A 17,650-nucleotide genomic window follows, 5' to 3' on the forward strand; every position below is an offset into this window, starting at 1 on the left:
AATATCTTAGATAAACAGCATGTCATAAATATTCCAATCGAGGAAGCTGCCTAAGAAGATATGTCTTTTTGTCTTGTATGCGGGAGATGTTCCATTCGGAATGGCCCACCACACCCATTATCCTGACAACGTTTTAATGGACTTCATCAGAACCTCCTAGTATATTCTGGGGGCTGTAAGGCAAGTAAGACCAGGACCGATTCCTTCCCTGTTCCTGCAAGTTCATTCTGCATTAAACTTACTATCTCTCCACGCTATATAATCTGAGTTATTGACGGCGATGCTAGATAAGCAAGGTATCCATAAAGTCTAAGGTCTCCACAATATTCCTAGTAATATTTCACTTCAAATGAATGCTCATCAAATTATATGAAACCGGTTTTATTACAAGTTACGTAATCTGAAATATGTACATGAGGGGGACTATCTTTACTGGACAGAAATGAAAGACCTGATGGTGAGTCATGTGTTGGCTACGTCTGTTTGAAGTTGTAAACAGCTGTATTCACTTGCTGGATACGTAAACCAGCTCAAAGTTATAACATAACACAACAGATGGCCAATGTTCAGAAGATATATGTGAAATTATACAATAAACAGGCCTACAACTTGCATGTGGAGTATTCTATGATAGTAATAAATAAATAGAAGAAAATTGGCCTGTATATTTAAGATTTAAAATATTTATGATTAGTCAATATGTATGCAACTGGCCTTGAATGAATACAAAGATGACCACCTTCATTGGTTTTGTGTGTGTCACGTGTGTTTGTATTGTGATGCAGTGATAGCGAGATTTCGATCAGCGATATTCAGAAGTATAGTTTTATGGTAAAGATGCTATCGAATTATTTGTCTGCAATTAATTAATTATTTTATTGACACGGCGCATAAGGCTGGCAATCTTACCGCCATCTGTGAGCCGATTATCTAGACAGTGACGTAGCCTCGACGTCTCACAATCCTATGGGCCTCCACTGCCTGTTACAAGGATATAGCTAGCATATTAACACTCACTGTTAAGTTCGTCATTTTAACTTAATTCTTGCCCCTTACCGAGGTCTAAATTTCTCGTTGTCTTGAAATCTCTCAAAAGCATTAACACGAGAGAGATAGCAACGTTATAATGATTTTTGATCCTCAACAACGAAAACATTAAACTTCAAATTTTAAAAATAATGAAACAGTAAATTTAAAGAACACAAAAATATCGGTGGTGGTTGCAGATTATTCTGAGTCAGAAGCAACGATGTGTGTAATTGAATTGATAACTAAGTGAGACATCTGCTGGACACTGCCTGATTTATATTTAGCACAGAGTCACAGAGTTTCAGACAAGACTCAACCAATAAGACAAGCAAAGCATGGAAAGAAGGGGAGTCACAGGAGAGGCACGTGTTCTTCGCGGAATGTAACACGACGCTAACACGATGCTAGCGATATCTAGGGACAGGTCTCACGAAGATCAGAAAGAAATTCCAATTAGAACTCATAAAGTCTACTTTCCCATTGCTGACATTCTAATTCAGAAAATTTTATACTGCCAGTATTTTACGTCGGCCATGTAACTTTATACATAAGCACTAAAAATGAAACTCAGTTTATTCATAGGGCAACTGAATTCGTGCACCTCGAAAACGCGTACTCATTTCTGTTAGAGGCTGAGCCGACAGCAGGGCCATAGTGCGGCTGGAAGGGTTAAGCAAATTAAAACGAAAGAAGAAACACCTCATCGGGACTCGAACCCGCGACCTTCCGGCTTGTGGCATTGTCCCTCAACCAATTACGCTATCGCGTGCCCGTGTACTGATGTGTTAATAAAATTAACAAAATATTTACTTGACGTTCGTAAAGTGAGTTAATTTTGTTGTGGTTAGTTTATAGATGGTATTCACAATACGTAAGGCGCTATAAGCTGAATAATGGAACACCTAGATATGCCGCTTGTTTCTTCATGAGAGATAGCGACTATGATTGAAGTATTGCTTGACTTTTTCTGTTTATGTTTGCATTTGAAACAATGATTTTCACGACCTTGGTTATAAAATAATTATTTTTTCCAAAACAATTATTATTATTGATAGTGCAGGTTGTCAAAATTAATTTATTCGTTTCGCCAGTTATTTGATACATGTATCGCCATCAGCATGTAATTAAAATGAAAAAGAACTCAAACTAACCCCCAAATTTTATGTATATTAAAACCGTTAATTAAGGTTCAAATGAAAAGTAAATACAGTGTTTCTGGGAACCAATTTTTGAAAAACAAATATATATTATATTAACATCGATAAGCCGTCCAGAAAGACACAGTACCTGGATGACTCCCCCCCCTGGGCCGTCGGAAGAGTTCAGGAACTCCTGAGGGAGTTGAATCAGTTTCCCCAGCCAGTCCATCATGGCAACTTCAAGCTCCGTGCAAGCAGGGCTAGTTATCTGTGAACACATAATATTCGTATACAAATATAAAGGCCGTTGAAATTATAAAGGGAACTTCTGAAAACGAACTTCGTCCAAAAATCTAACACCAGTAACTTAAAAAATTATGGAAAAGCAGATAGGTCCATCTTTATACTAAGACTATGAACATGATAAAGAGTTGATATACGCTAAGTGGTGCTGTTATCTAGAGATTTATTTGAAAAAAAAACCACTATAATACTGATTCGAGCATAAATTTCACTGCCATCTTCTGCCTCTATTCGCAGCTACTTTCTGACATACGTAACTATAGATTATATACCGTATATAAACAATAAAAATGGTTTATTTCACAACGTTTGTCAATAGACCGGCGTCGAATAACAGGATTCATGAATAATTAATGGGAAAGAATGCGAAAAGAAGCTGCCGGTTCATCGATTATGACATTGTTTTGAAATTTACATGGAGTGACTGAGGAAAAGAACGAACACCTCAGGATACCTGAGTCTGTGGCCTATATTTGAACCCTAGACCTCAGGAATAAGAAGTACGTATACTAAGCATCCAACTGTGACATTCGATGACTTTTGCAGGCTGTATGTAGGCGATTGTAGGTTCACATCAGGGATGAGCAAATTATGACCTTCTACAGAGAGCTCTTAACTTTGTTGACCGGTTCACGACTCTGCAATTCGCGGCGAGCGCTATCCTGCTTGCCGCGAAGAGCATACGAATTTTGCATGCCTGATGGTCGCTAACGTCTGGAATGAAGGGAAGTAATTAACTGGTGGATCGTTTGATTGTATTATGTTATACGGCGAGCAGTGTGGGAGTTTGTTTATGATTTGTCAGCAGTAGGCAGCAGTTATCAACTCCATTAGCCATTTGTTTTCAACTACAGTTTCTGACCAGTGTGGTACGTCATGGTGCGATATACTTTAGAGAAACGCATATTTCTGTATGACACCTTAGTGAAACACGGATCTGCTAGAAGGTGTCGGCGAAAATTTCAACGTAAATTTTATGATGTAAGAGTTACCAACAGAGAAACACTTCACAATTTGGTGAATAAACTTACGCCGGTCGCCGTGAAGCGCAGGGCCGTTGAACCCGCCAACATAGTAAAAATCCTCAATGTTTATTCAAATTTAAAGAGTCATGTATGATTTGAGGTTCCTGCAGCGGCGGTTATGAATAGTCATCTCTTCTGGAATAGCTACAGAAAAGCAAGCAAGCAACTAGTAAGCAAGAACTACTTGCTACCTATGAAGAAAGTCGTCTTCTGGGATCTGGCGCCGTGTATTCTTTGTTTTAGCCGACGTAGCAGTAGCTACTGCTCTCTGCATTCGCAAGTCAATTCACCTGCCCTGAAGATGGAGGCGATGTGTTCCTCCGAAAAGTTGGCTCAAACAAAGAATACACTGCGCCAGATCCTAGAAGACGACTTTCTTCATAGTCATCGCCGTGAAAACCTCAAAACTTACATACTTGCTACCTACTTCACGCTGATTTCTTGCTTGGTTTATTTTTCGACCTTGAAGATGGAGTAGATTGTTCAACGGACTGTACAACGTTATATCCCAGAAGACGGGTCTCTAAAGAAATCATGCCCATCTTTTCAGGTTGCAAGGTGCTCTTGAGGATCGTTGATAACTGCCTTGCTTTTCCGTTGTTTAGAAGTTAGTGGCTCTGTCCATTCCGGACATGTAAAGGGAAGCCCCGCCATTTCATTTCCTGTTTATGTAATATAGATGAGCTACCAAGAATTCGTATCTATTAAATTATTAAGGAATTCAAAACAATGATGTGACGTAACCCGGGAAACTTACCCAGCTAAATCCCAAACACCCAATCCCGGCACTCAGCATTTCTCCTACAATTCCTGGGTAGGAGTTTGCTGTGGGATAGAACGCGTGGAACTGCGGCGAGTGCCAGTGTGTCACCTATAACAGAAAGTTGAAAGGTTTGGTTTCATTCGGTGCTTAACGACACCTCCATTAGCCAGACTGCACAGCATCGGATGGTTAAAGGCTTAATTAATTAAGTACCGCGCCATGAAGATGCGTGGGGAAGTGGAGATATAGCTCCACCATTCTTGACCTCTACACTAGTTGGAGGTGAGTGGTCAGGTTCACAATCCTGTCGCTTTATATCCGGGTAAAAACACACCGTACTCGTCTACGAGGCCGTGTGGGTCCCAGAGCTGATCTGGACTTCACGAAAAAGAGAAAAATCTCCTGGAAATCGAACACCGATTCCTTGGTTGTCTATACCGACTGAGCTATCCCGGTACCAGTAGCCCGGTAAATGTAATTAGAAAAATATAATCAATGTGCCAGCTGTAATGTTGGCAACTGTGCTCTAAGTGTTTCTTTATCTCGATACGACATGCAGGAAAGTCGTCAGATTACAGATCCGGTGCCACATAGCACCCCGGGGGTTGAGTCCTTGGCACCAGGTAGATAAGATGTCATGTGGGCCACAGAATCAGTCTGGAATGAGGGCGGAGAATGAGCCTGTGGTAAAATATGAGAAATGTGCAAACTTACTCCTGGCATGATGACACGTTCCATGTCAACAAGAATGTCCTGCCACTTATCCGGTTCCTGTGGGACCTCCCTCGGGATCAGATCCTGCAGATATCCTGGCTCCACGGACGGTAGCACCGGCCTGTAACAGGGAAGTGTCGAATTAGGGCTCTTCCGGACACTAAAACTTCTTATCCCAGAAAAATGCTGGAATTTGATGATTAGCTGAGAGAATGTCAGCTTCTCAAGGCTCTGCTCTGTCGAGATGCTCACATATTAACCGAAGTATTATTCCCTATAATGGAGCAGTAAGCAAGTTGATTCAACTGGCGAAGCTTCTCGCTTGTATCATGGAAATATGTGGTTCGAACCTCGGCCCGGACAATTTCTTCGAGTTTTCATCTCTTTTTAATTCTTCTAGGTGAAACATTTGAAACAGTCAACTACTTCCACTTCATTGTTCAATGAACCCTTACAACATTTAACACTGCTGCAGTTGATACACTCGTAATATTGTTCATCCTGTTATGTGATAGAATATACCGTCTACATAACAACAATCAGTATTCAAAACAAAGAAGACACTACAGCAAATGTTGATGTAGTAGTGTCTTTGTTTTGAATACTGATTGTTGTTGTGTAGACGGTATAGTCTATACTTTATATATCTTATTCAGTTGATACAATATCTTTGAAAAAAGTACGATCCATATAGATCCTTAACAATGTTCCGAACTTTGGTGATAATGGTGTTTTCGCCCTCTTCGATAAAGTGCTGTAGAGAGCACATGATGGAATTTGTTTCAATTTTCACACAGCGTCATCATTATATGTACTGATAAACAGTGTGGGAATTCTATTTATGTTTCTGATCAGAAGTCTGATCCATGAACCAACCGAAGGGGAGTTATTTATAACGTTCTCTGAAATATGTATGACTGTTTTACTAATATATCCCGTACTTTATTTAAGGAGAAATCAGATTTTAACGTCATTACCCTCGATATATATGGTTTCGTGAACAAATGTATACAGGCCTATGTAAATAAGTAAGTAAAGAAAATTAGACATAGAAAGTATAGAATATACTCGTACACTATCTACACAACAACAATCAGTATTCAGAACAAAGACGACACTACTGCATCAACATTTGCTTTTATTATGTTTATTAGAGACGCAACATGTTTCGACCCTTTCGCTGTTCATCATCAGGCATACAATGTACCAGTCTGAGCTGTTGAGTTGCAATCAGTTGTCATTTTAATCATCGAATAAGGATCCTTATTGTAACTTGAAATTAAATTCAAAAGTAAATGTATAACAAATCTTTGGTGAAATTTGAAGCTAAAACACTTAGATAAAAAACTGTATTTAAAATTACAGAAGTAAAGATAAGAAATTAAAGCATTAAAACAAGAGAACAAAGATTAAGACATGAACATTAAAATAACCGCGAAAGGCTCGAAATATGTTGCGTCTCTAATAAACACAATAAAAGCAATGTTGATACAGTAGTGTCTTCTTTGTTCTGAATACTGATTGTTGTTGTGTGGACGGTATAATCTATACTTTATATATCTTATTTGTGACACACAACAGGATGCGTAATATTAAGAAAATAAAGAAAAATTGTCCCTGTGCTTAACTAATTAAGCACTAGGCATGAAGGCATGTGGGGAGTGCATATAGAGATCCATGTTTTAATGATCTCAGCGCTAGTTGGAGGTGAGTGATCAAGTTCACGCCCCGGGCGCTTTACCCCGAGGGAAAGGACCTCCGGTACCCATTGCGTAGAAGTCAGGGTAGCCCCAGAACCGGTCTATAAGATGTGAAGAAGAGAAAAATTTTCACCTTACCGGGACTCGAACTCCTACCCCTCTATCGTCCAGTTCGTAGCCAGTCGCTATACCAACTACGCAATCTTGACTCCATACAGGCATACGTAAGATAAATAAACAACTTTAAAATATGATCGAGAGTGAAATTTTATTTTGAATTGTTTCTCATGCATTGACTTTTCACACCATCCCTCTCGAAGGGAAGCCCTCCACAGAAATGTCTTCATGCCTACGTAAGTGAGCATGCAAGAATATATATATATATATATATGTATAATGCAAGAAGAAATAATATAGAATAACACCTAAGACATCATTTTTTAATTACATTTGTATTTTAAAAAGGAATCCAATTTGATTTTAAAAACTTTTAGACATGTTTTGTGTGCCATGAAATATTGAATACAGTGCAGCAATATATAAGAAGAATCATATATACATACACATGTATATATCATATATACATATGATTTGAGGCTTTCATGACGGTGACTATGAAGAATGTCGTTTTCGGGGATGTGGCGCCGTGTAGATATTGTGTAAACCGACGTCTCGGAGGAACATATCGCCTCCATCTTCAAGATACAAAAATCCGCGAGCGGGGAACCAACGTGAGCAGGTGCCTGCATCCTGCAATCTGAAGATTGAGGCAATACGTTCCTCCTAAACGTCAGTTTACACAATCTACACGGCGCCACATCCCCGAATCAATCATATATATGCCTGATTATGTTCTCATATGGCCGAAACATATAAATATATATGAAAACATGGGCTAAATGTTGTTCCAAAAGAAAAAGGTATGAAAGTGTTTAAGTTACATGACTATTGTGTATATGTATATAGGAATGCTACGTAAAATATTAGAATTCTGAGTATAAATTTATTTATTGAACTGGGTCTGTTAATGGTTCTGTAAGGACAGTCGTACTTTTCTGCTGTTGATGCGTATTTTATTACTGAATGTTCCGCACACTACCACGATCCTCACACGGCAAATTACACAAGGTATTCTTCACTAATCCTAGTTACAGCATACGTTATGCAGTAATTTGGTCTGCTGATTGAGCATAAAGTACAGTAATTAAGCTTCCTTTTGGAAGAGGTGCGTAATTCTAACATGCGTGATATCTGAAATACTCACCTGTCTCGAAGATTTTCCAAATAATCAGCGAGATAGTCGACAGCAGCCTTGCCAAATTTGCGGAACTCCGTGGCATCCATGGCGCGCGGACGAAACAGCCTCCTGCAGCCAGAGAGCACGAACTGTGTTGTAGCTGCTCACTCAGTGGCCCAAACATGTTCTACAACCGATTTCACTTAACGGTGACTAGAAAATATTTGCTGCCAGGAGGTGAGAATCGGGAAAGCTCCGGCGATATAGCGACAGGCTAGGGGCTGGACGGCAGGGGTTCAATTTCCGGCAGGAACAATTCATTTATTAAACACAGGGATACATTTTACCTTTATTCAGAAGGCAGAAAACGCTTTGGAACCGTTAGTTCTGATTAGATTATATTTCTTTCTCGAAATGTTTCTTTCGTGCATTACACGGGGAGGTAAAATCTCATCGAAGACGAGGCCTCATTTGAAAACACGTACAATTCTTTGAAAGAAGAAAAATGTGATAATGAGTACAGACTGAATCAGAAACCAAGACTAGCTGTGCTGGCGAAGAGCAGCAACAATTTACCAGACCGACCGATCTACCATGTGTAGCAGACAAGAATTGTTAGTAGTTTGGGCACGTCCGATAGATGGCAGTGAGAAGAGTTAAAAATATATGGTGATTGAGATATTTAACAACGGTGAAGAATTTCGTATTCCATAATTGGAATCGTATCCTATGATGTGCGTCGTATCCTTTCATTAACAACCCAGACACCAAATTACATTATCGATGAAAATAACGAAGACAGTCCATTGTAGAAATACGTTACCCAGTGCCTAACGCAACAGCTAGTATTCAAAAGGGTCCGGCTTTATATAAAACCGTCACTCCTAATCTCAAAGAAAATCTGTCAGTATAATTATATTGAGTCGCTAGAAGACAGAAATTGAGAAAACACCCGAAACGTTGTGTACCCATATGACACATAACCTTACACAGACATTTCACGAGTGCAGAATTATTTCTACGTAGATTCTAAAGGGTCCTGACGATAGTGGATGACACACAGAATTACTGGGTTTTTGGACTTATTCCATCGTCCGGAATTCTAGGTAATAGAGGACACGACGTTCCGGAAACTGGATCTGTTTCCGTCTTCAGGTGAGAAAGGAAGAAACCTACTCAGTTAGGCACCTTAAACAGAGCTAATCTTAATCACTGGACAACTCTTGTCATATTTACCCAGCTATTTCAACATATAGGACTAGGCTAGTTCAGTGGGCGATAACAAGAAACGTTAAAATAAAAATTGTGATAGAGCATGCACATGCGTAGAACTAGTATAGAAAAGGAAGTATAAATTTGTGCTGGAAACCTAGCTGACAAAAATTAAGTGCATGAGCACCAATGCGAAGGTATGGATCTCCCTGTTTCCCCAATATAGTACTAGCCGTGCGGCTCCGTGAACACAGGCACAATCTCCAACTGTGTCTTCTAGAAAAATCAAAATTAGCCCAAAATGCCTATGAAGAGGGTCACAGAGTAGGCTGAGATGATGCCAGGATTTTGGAAATAGAAAGTAACAGCAGGAAATATAAGGATTTGGCCCATATGGCATGCTTGACCAATCCAATCAGACAACCCAGTTTGGACATTTCTCCTATCTGGATACCCCTCATCAACAATGAGGTTTCCAACTCACAGAGAAGATCTGTATGACGTGACAGACTCTTCCTGCGTTTCCACAACGTTCCAGTCTCAAGTGTTCAGGTTACTCCACAGATGGCACTAGTGATAGTTATTACATGTCTTCACAGTTTTTCCCATTTCTTCGCATTGGTACTCGTGCACATGGTTTTTGTCAGCTAGGTTTCTAACGCAAATTTCTACCTCCTTTTCTATCCTAGTTCCACGCATGTGCGTGCTCTATCACAATTTTTATTTTATTGTTTCTTGTTCTCGCCCACTGAACTAGCCTAGTCCTACATGTTGAAATAGCTGGGTAAATCTGACCGGATTTGTCCAGTGATTGAGATTAGCTTTTTCGAAGAGTGGGTGTATTTTTTTTCTCACCTGAAGACCGAAACAAATCCAGCTTCCGGAACGTCGTGTCCTCTATTACCGAGCATTCCGGACGATGGAGAAAGTCCAAGACTTTGTGTATTTCTACGTAGATAATTATAAGTGTTGATGACAAAGCAATATCACTGAATTTTATTTTCTCCTTTGCGTAAAGGTGTTGTCTGATGATCACTGTCCTTGTAAAACTGTTATATATTAATTCTAAAATGATTTGATCCTATCATTTGTGAGCAAGAATACCACCAGGGTCTCTTCCAGGAGGCAGCAAATTTTGTAAAGGAAAGTCATAATTATTTACATTTCAGCCATTAAGAACTCTCTCTGTCTTTCCTGTTGCTCCCGCTTGGAGCATAGGGCATCCGTGAAACGCTTCGTTTCACTTCAGTTTTATTAAATTTAGACAGTCGGTAGGACTCTTTGGACGGGGGATCATCACGTCGCAAGGCCGCTACCTTCACACAGAACAACACAGTTAATAAACTAATACATACATCCATGTCTTCAGTGGGATTCGAACCAACGATTCCAGTGTTCGAGCGAGCGAAGACAGCCGTTATAGAGTGTTATTAAATATTTAAAGGTACCTCTAAATTATATTGTTAATATTTGATATATTTTCTTCCTGTCTTTAGTTTCGTGAGGGGGCGGGGGGGAGTGGCAGGTACCTGTCCCCTACAGCTCGCCTACGCTCATGTTTTACAGTTCGGTGAGATACGCATGGAAAAGACAAATTGAAATTGTTGTCAAGGATTTCTAAGCTTCTGAAATGCCATAAAACAAAATAGGAACATTCTAGGGAACTTCTCTCAGCGTTCCACACTTGGGAAATATTTACATCAATTAGTGGCATTGAGAAGTTTTTGCTTAAGAAACGGATAATTAATTTTAAATAAGAATAGCGGAATTCAAATTTTTAACTACCCAGACTGCGACATATTCTGCAGCTGTGGCAAAGGTCTTGGACCGAAGCATCCTAGATTTCAACATAACTGGCATGCGTAGAATAACACAAAGAATGCTAAAAAAATAAAACTAGAAAAGGATACAGAGATTAAATTTTATAACGTAATAGTAGTTCCTATGCTTACTTATCGAAGTAAATACTGGGCTTTGGACAAACCTGAAAAGAGGAAAATTAAAACAGCAGAAAAATCCTTTTCAAGGCGTGTCTCCGAATATGAACTTACAGACCATGTACGCAACTCTGTGGTTTTAGGCCGCAAGCGAACTATACCGACCGAGTGACCGCCGCTTGTCGGAGAAGTTAGTACCAACTTTTGCGGAAAGAGGGTGTCGCGTGATCAGGGCAACGGATCCCTACGGCCGTTAATATCGGTGTTCTAGACCGGAGCCGCTATTTCCTTGAAATAGTTCATCAGTTATCCTCACGAGGCTGAGTGGACCCCGTTCCAGACCCACTACTTCTCAGAAAATCTGGTAGCGCCGGGAACAGAACCTGTGACCTCCGGATCTGTAGCCAGGAACTCTGACCACTAGACCATAGAGGCTGTCATTACAAGCATATGCCTTAAAGGAAAGAATCCTAAACTACTAAAGTGACTTAATCATATCTTAAGAATGGGCTCAATAAAACTCGGAGAGTGCCATCTTCTGGGATGTGGAACCATGTAGATTTTGGAACGTCCGTTCACACAATATCTGCACGGCGCCACATCCCACAAGAAGGCACTCTTCATAGTCAAAGCCGTGGAAACCTCAAATCTTTTATAAAACTCATCCAAAAAGTTAAGAACTCTCAACCAGACTGATAAAGAAATTTTAGACGAACAAGAAGGCTCTGGGTGGGGATTATTTGAGACGGAACCGGCTAATAAAACCCTTCCATGACGTAGATGGTGATTATGATGATGATGATGATGAGCGAGGAAGAGAAATGCAATGGAATATATATACATGCTTTCCAAATGTATTCTTTATGTACTGACATTCCTCTGTGAGCTTGATATTGTCACGTGATTACAACCACTGTGGTCACGTAGTGGATTGTGGTAGCCTTTGTCCATACCACTCTTTAACTGTGACAAAGACGTCCGGTCACCATAATTACCACTTAAAAAACATAAAACGTTTCAAGACTCGATACGATGAATTCAAGTTCTTTGTCAAGATACTTGACCTTGAACAATGCCCGTCATTTTATGCAGTGAAAAATTATTCGATACGGAAAGAAATTGATGTATAATTAGAGCTGAATATTATATACTTCGTGGTACGGGATAGAGTAATTGGTTGAGGCACTATGCTACAAGCTGAAAGGTTTTGATTTCAATTCCCGATGAGATCGTGGAATTTTCAATTGACGTAATCCTTCCAGCCGCATTATACCCCTAGGGTTGACTCAGCCTCTAACAGAAACTAATATCAGGTATCTTCCCGGGGGTAAAGGCGGCCGTCGTAAGGCTGACAACCTAACCGCCATCTGTGAGCCGATTGTCTAGAAGATGTGGGATTTACGATGTCTCACAAGCCTATGAGCATTTATCGTCTGTTACAGGGATAGCTTCACCTTTGTCAATCACAGCGGCCATGCTGTCTACGACATGAACCGCCTTTGCCCGCTCGAACACTGGGATCGTGTGTTTGAATCTCACTCGAGGCATGGATGTCTGTGTGCGTTTATTCTATGTTTATGTTGTTCTGTGTGTAGGTAGTGGCCTTGCGACGGGCTGATCCTCCGTCCAAGGAGTCCTAAGACCGTGTATAAGATTAAGAAACTGAAAAAAAAACCCAGCCAAGGTCTGTATACTCGTATAGAGAGAAAAATAGAATCAAACTCAGTTGCTCATCCAGTTTGGTAGGACTTTACGTGTACCTGCTAGGTGAATTGGAGGCTTCCCTGTTTTAATGTTAACCATCACCCAAAACTGGTCCCTCTGCCAAATGTGTTTCTGCTGCTAATGCAGTCGAAATGTTATATTTAACGGAGAAGTATTTTCGTTAACTGACGTTATCAAATATATTAATAATAGGGCCAAATTTAATGGGGAGTGACTAGGGCAGTCGTCCCTTATCCTAAAGAAAACAGGAATATAATCCACAGAATTTTATTTGGCCATTTTCTTCCGTAAAATCCCAAAATAAACTGTATTTTTGTCCATTGTGAAGAATTGTGAATTGTTATCACCTAAATTTGTTGAAATGATAGGGCCCTCCACAAATCGAAATGTGGCCCTGTGCTTTCGTCAGTCCCTGTGGATAAATTCTGGGATATTACCTGGAATTCGCAACAGATGTTTCATTCTAAATTAAAGTTGTCCCTGTGCTTAACTAATTAAGCACTACGCCATGAAGGCATATGGGGAAGTGGGTGTATAGAGCCACATATTTTTACCTCAGCACTAGTTGAAGGTGAGTTGTTAGTTTCACGTCCCGGCCCACGGTACCCGTTGGATAGGAGGTTGGACCCCAGAGCCGGTCTGGACGACGTGGAGAACAGATAATTCTTGACCCTACCGAGACTCGAACTCCGATCTCATGGTCGTCGAGCCCGTAGCTAGTCGCTATACGGACTACGCTATCCCGGCTCACTTCATTCTAATTGTGTACACTAATTAGTCTACCATGTGAGGTTATAATCTGAGGGTCTTTTAGCGTCAATAAGTAAATCATAATTAAATAATAATAATAATAATAATAATAATAATAATGGGTGAAAACTAACAAGGGGATAGCCTGGATAATTCAGTATATTGGGTTGTGTGGCAAGGTACTGCAGTTAGTGCAGGATCTCGACGGTGACATGTCAGAGGGTACCTAGAATAGATTATGTTGTCATATTTTTGCTCTTACATTGTATATAACCAGGGCCTGAAAGAAATGAGTTGGAGCCCGGGGGACTCACAAATTTGGGGCACCCACCCCATTGAAAAATCGATACAAATATATGAATATTTTAGTGTGTAAAACCGTTAATGTGCAACGAACGCGAGATAAGCAAATATACCAGAGGCATTTCTAGGCAACGGCTCGGCAAACGCGTTACCGCAGCAACGAATCGAGCGCAACAATAGCAGTACTGTTGTTAAGTGGTGTTTTATTCTGGGTCCGTGCCGTAGGGTTATAAGAAAGAAATGGGTAAACAAGTCAATTCTATACAGGAGTCTGAAGCAAGAGTGTTTCAGTTGGAAAGGAGCCACCGTCCAGATAGGACTTCAGCACGGAAGCAGAGGACTTGCCGTTGTTAGAAACCGTTATCAGGAAACGTCTAGTAACAGACTGAGGACACTAGGCTGTGTGTTCTAGTGAACTGTAAAGTGTGGATATCAGAGATAGTGTTATAGTTACTTATAGTTACGATCCGTAAGTGGTCAATAAATTCAATTACCCATCCAAACCTCGTCGAGAATCATTCCTACAAGTCACTATATTTAATAAATTAAAAATTCGGGCTTTGTATCTAACGATTATCGATGAATGGACAAGAATAATAAGTAGAAATTTAAGTTAAATAGATTTCCCACGCTCTTGACTAAATTTTATAATTTTATTTTTTTAATTGAATGAGTGTACATTTGAAGTTCCCCTAGGTCAGTGAATCCTGGGTCAAAGAACCCTGCTAGGCTTCCCTCTATGTGGGGCTATTCATAACAATAAACTCGTTTATGTTAATCAGCTAGCCGCTATGAAATCTCAATATATTCGTACAAGTTGTTGCCATTGAAGATAATTGTTTTTCTCTCGTGTAAAATGTTACGGTGCTGCATAGGCTTACACGTCCCTGCGCTTTAAGTCCCCTAATGGACGACCTTGAAGATGGCGGCAACTTATGCCGAAATATAAATAAACCACTGTAAGGAGAGCATACACACATTATTTAGAAGCAAGCGGATTGGTCTCATTATTGCAACAAACGGAATAATTACAATATAAGAATATCTGTAAATAAAGCTATCCCTGTAACAGGCTGTGAAGGCCAATAGGGTTGTGAGACGTCGAGGGTCGCACTTTATCTAGATAATCGGCTCACAGATAGCGGTAAGGTTGTCAGCCTTACGCGCCAGCCACCCTTTACCCCCCAGGAAGATTCCTGGTACTTATTTCTGTTAGAGGCTGAGTCGACCCCAAGGCCACAATACGGCTGGAATGATTAGGTCAATTGAAAAAATTCACCTCATCGGGACTCGAACCCGCGACCTTCCGGCTTGTAGCATAGTGCCTCAACAAACTACGNGTAGGGTTGTGAGACGTCGAGGGTCGCACTTTATCTAGACAATCGGCTCACAGATAGCGGTAAGGTTGTCAGCCTTACGCGCCAGCCACCCTTTACCCCCCAGGAAGATTCCTGGTACTTATTTCTGTTAGAGGCTGAGTCGACCCCAGGGCCACAATACGGCTGGAATGATTAGGTCAATTGAAAAAATTCATCTCATCGGGACTCGAACCCGCGACCTTCCGGCTTGTAGCATAGTGCCTCAACAAACTACGCTACCACGTGGCTATCTGTGAACAATTCGCAAAATGTGAAAAGGTTAAAAACATCTGAAGAATATTAGTGCAGTCAGATTACCCATAAAGGAATGTGACTGGGACATTTTAAAAGAAGAGGATACCTGAAATAAACCTTTGGGATATGTTTTGAAATTAGATTAAACAAACATAAGATAGAACACAACTGCTGGATTTCATTGAATTATAAATTCATGTAGAAAGAAGGATTTTTATTTTTCGACCAGGCGAATAACGGCCAACTGTATCTCAGAGTTTACATTTATATCCAGAAAACAAAATTTTAAGGTACAAGAAACACTGCTCACAGCGGGGGTGCAACACTTACGTGGCAGTTCACGAAGAGGGCGAGAGACGAGCTAGCTGTCTTCCCAACACCGCACAGACCCGAGACTAGGCTCAATCACGCTTTATATAAACATCAGTCTTCGGTACCCAACTCCCCCCCCCCACCNCGGTATTCTTCAGACAAGTCCATTCTATTCAGCTCCAGGTTTTCAGTAAATTAGGTAACCTTGATTTAAACTTGAATGCAAATTATCTCCTTTTACAACACAAACCTATTCTTTTTATAGGGGCTGGCATAGCTCAGTCGGTATAGCTACCGGCTGAACGGCAGGGGTTCGAGTTTTCTCTAATCCGCAGCGTACAGACCGTCCTCGGTGTCCACCCAGCCTCCCACCCAATGGGTACCGGGGGCTCCTTGGCCGGGTATAAAGCGGCGGCGAACTTCCTCTCACATCCATGTTGTGCCGATGCCAAATATGGTGGAGTTATACTTCCACGCCCCCATTACGTCTTCGTAGCATGAAAATTAATTAATTAAACACAAGGACAACTTTACCCTTATCTTTCACTTATTCGTTTACACTATCTTTTCATGCTTAAAATTAGCTCCACAGAGAACAACCATCTTCAGAGTTTAAAGTCCCTCATCTAGTATAGAAATTACAGCGTTTATGGAATCTGTGGGTCCCGATCTTGAGCCAGAGGAGTCTAATCTACTGACGCTCTTCTCAAGTCCTCGTTTAGATGTAACCAAACACAGCGGTCCAGCTGTAACACTACTGCTGCTTGCTGCAGGGTTGCATCCTGTTTGTGATGCTTACAAACAAAAGTGGAGGGCTTATTATCAGAAGAACAAATATTTTTATTATTCCGCTCACAATATGCTTCGACTCAGCTAGACCATCTCAGATGATACGTGAGAATTATACAAATGATGACGAAGTTCATATAAAACTACAATAATAGTATACATTTGAAAAAAAAAATTAGTTAAAATAGGTCGGATCTCACTCGTACCTATGGGTCTCAAAGGTCTATTACAGTGATAGAGTTACTTTCGTATTGATATTTACTTATTACATATATATAGTGAAAATATATCAATGCAGGAATGTACAAGAGGTTTTTATTCACCGTCTCTACAACCCCCTTGGGCCGTGGCCTCTAATTTTCAGTTTCATAAATATTTTGCAGACGGTATTGAGGGATGCGAACCCAAGATCCCGGCTTTAGAGCGAGCAAAGACAGTTCATGCCTTAGACCGCTCGGCTACCATGACCGGAGTACAGGAGGTTATGCCTTAAAAATAAGAACAGTAGGTTCTGGTGCTCTTTATGCATAACAGGTTATGTAAATTTACGAAGATGATGCAGTGTATGGAGTGAGAGTTTACATCCGTTTTTTTCAGTAGATAAAGAATTAAAGCCATTGAAAATAAAACTTGTTAATAAAAAGCAGTGGAATTCGTTCTCACTAAGGCCAGGGATGGCCGCGCCATAGCTCAAGCGATTAGTCGCTGGCTTCCCACCGCGGCGGCACGAGTTCGATCCCGGGGTCTGGTCAAGTGGGATTTGTGGTGGACAAAGTGGCGCTAACGCAGGTTTTTTCCGAGTACTTAGGTTTCCCCTGCCAATCTTCATTCCACCAATTGCTTCACAATCACCCTCCGCTATCATCTGGGGCTGGTACAATAAGCCAGAAGTGGCCGCAGTAAAAGGGACTTAGTCCCATCCCACTAGCATTAAAAGAAAGGCCACGGTTAAAACGGGTCTTAGAAGATAAAAACATGGGCAGTTTATTCACAGTGTTTCAGTTTCATGAACATTGTTTCGACTGCCTTAAGCTATGGGAATTTTCCTTTGGGGGTACGTGGGTATTTAAAGGGGTGAATCCTTATAGTTGCCATGAGT

At 40.6% G+C, this 17,650-nt stretch overlaps 1 protein-coding gene across 1 annotated transcript in view; it reads right to left on the reverse strand.

Moving 5' to 3' along the window:
• The window catches only part of LOC111869603 (aromatic-L-amino-acid decarboxylase), a 32,742-nt gene extending 16,898 nt beyond the window's left edge, over positions 1-15,844 (reverse strand). The window contains exons 1-5 of the mRNA XM_023861252.2: positions 15,781-15,844; positions 7,938-8,039; positions 4,974-5,094; positions 4,254-4,367; positions 2,317-2,436 (exon numbers count right to left, since the gene is read on the reverse strand). Coding sequence (XP_023717020.1) covers positions 2,317-2,436; positions 4,254-4,367; positions 4,974-5,094; positions 7,938-8,017 — 435 coding nt within the window. The 5' untranslated portion in view covers positions 8,018-8,039; positions 15,781-15,844. The remainder of the gene's footprint in view (positions 1-2,316; positions 2,437-4,253; positions 4,368-4,973; positions 5,095-7,937; positions 8,040-15,780) is intronic.
• Between the last annotated feature and the right edge of the window lie 1,806 nt (positions 15,845-17,650).

The sequence above is a fragment of the Cryptotermes secundus genome, unplaced genomic scaffold (genome assembly GCF_002891405.2).
Source record: "Cryptotermes secundus unplaced genomic scaffold, Csec_1.0 scaffold689, whole genome shotgun sequence".
Taxonomy (NCBI): Eukaryota; Metazoa; Arthropoda; class Insecta; order Blattodea; family Kalotermitidae; genus Cryptotermes; species Cryptotermes secundus.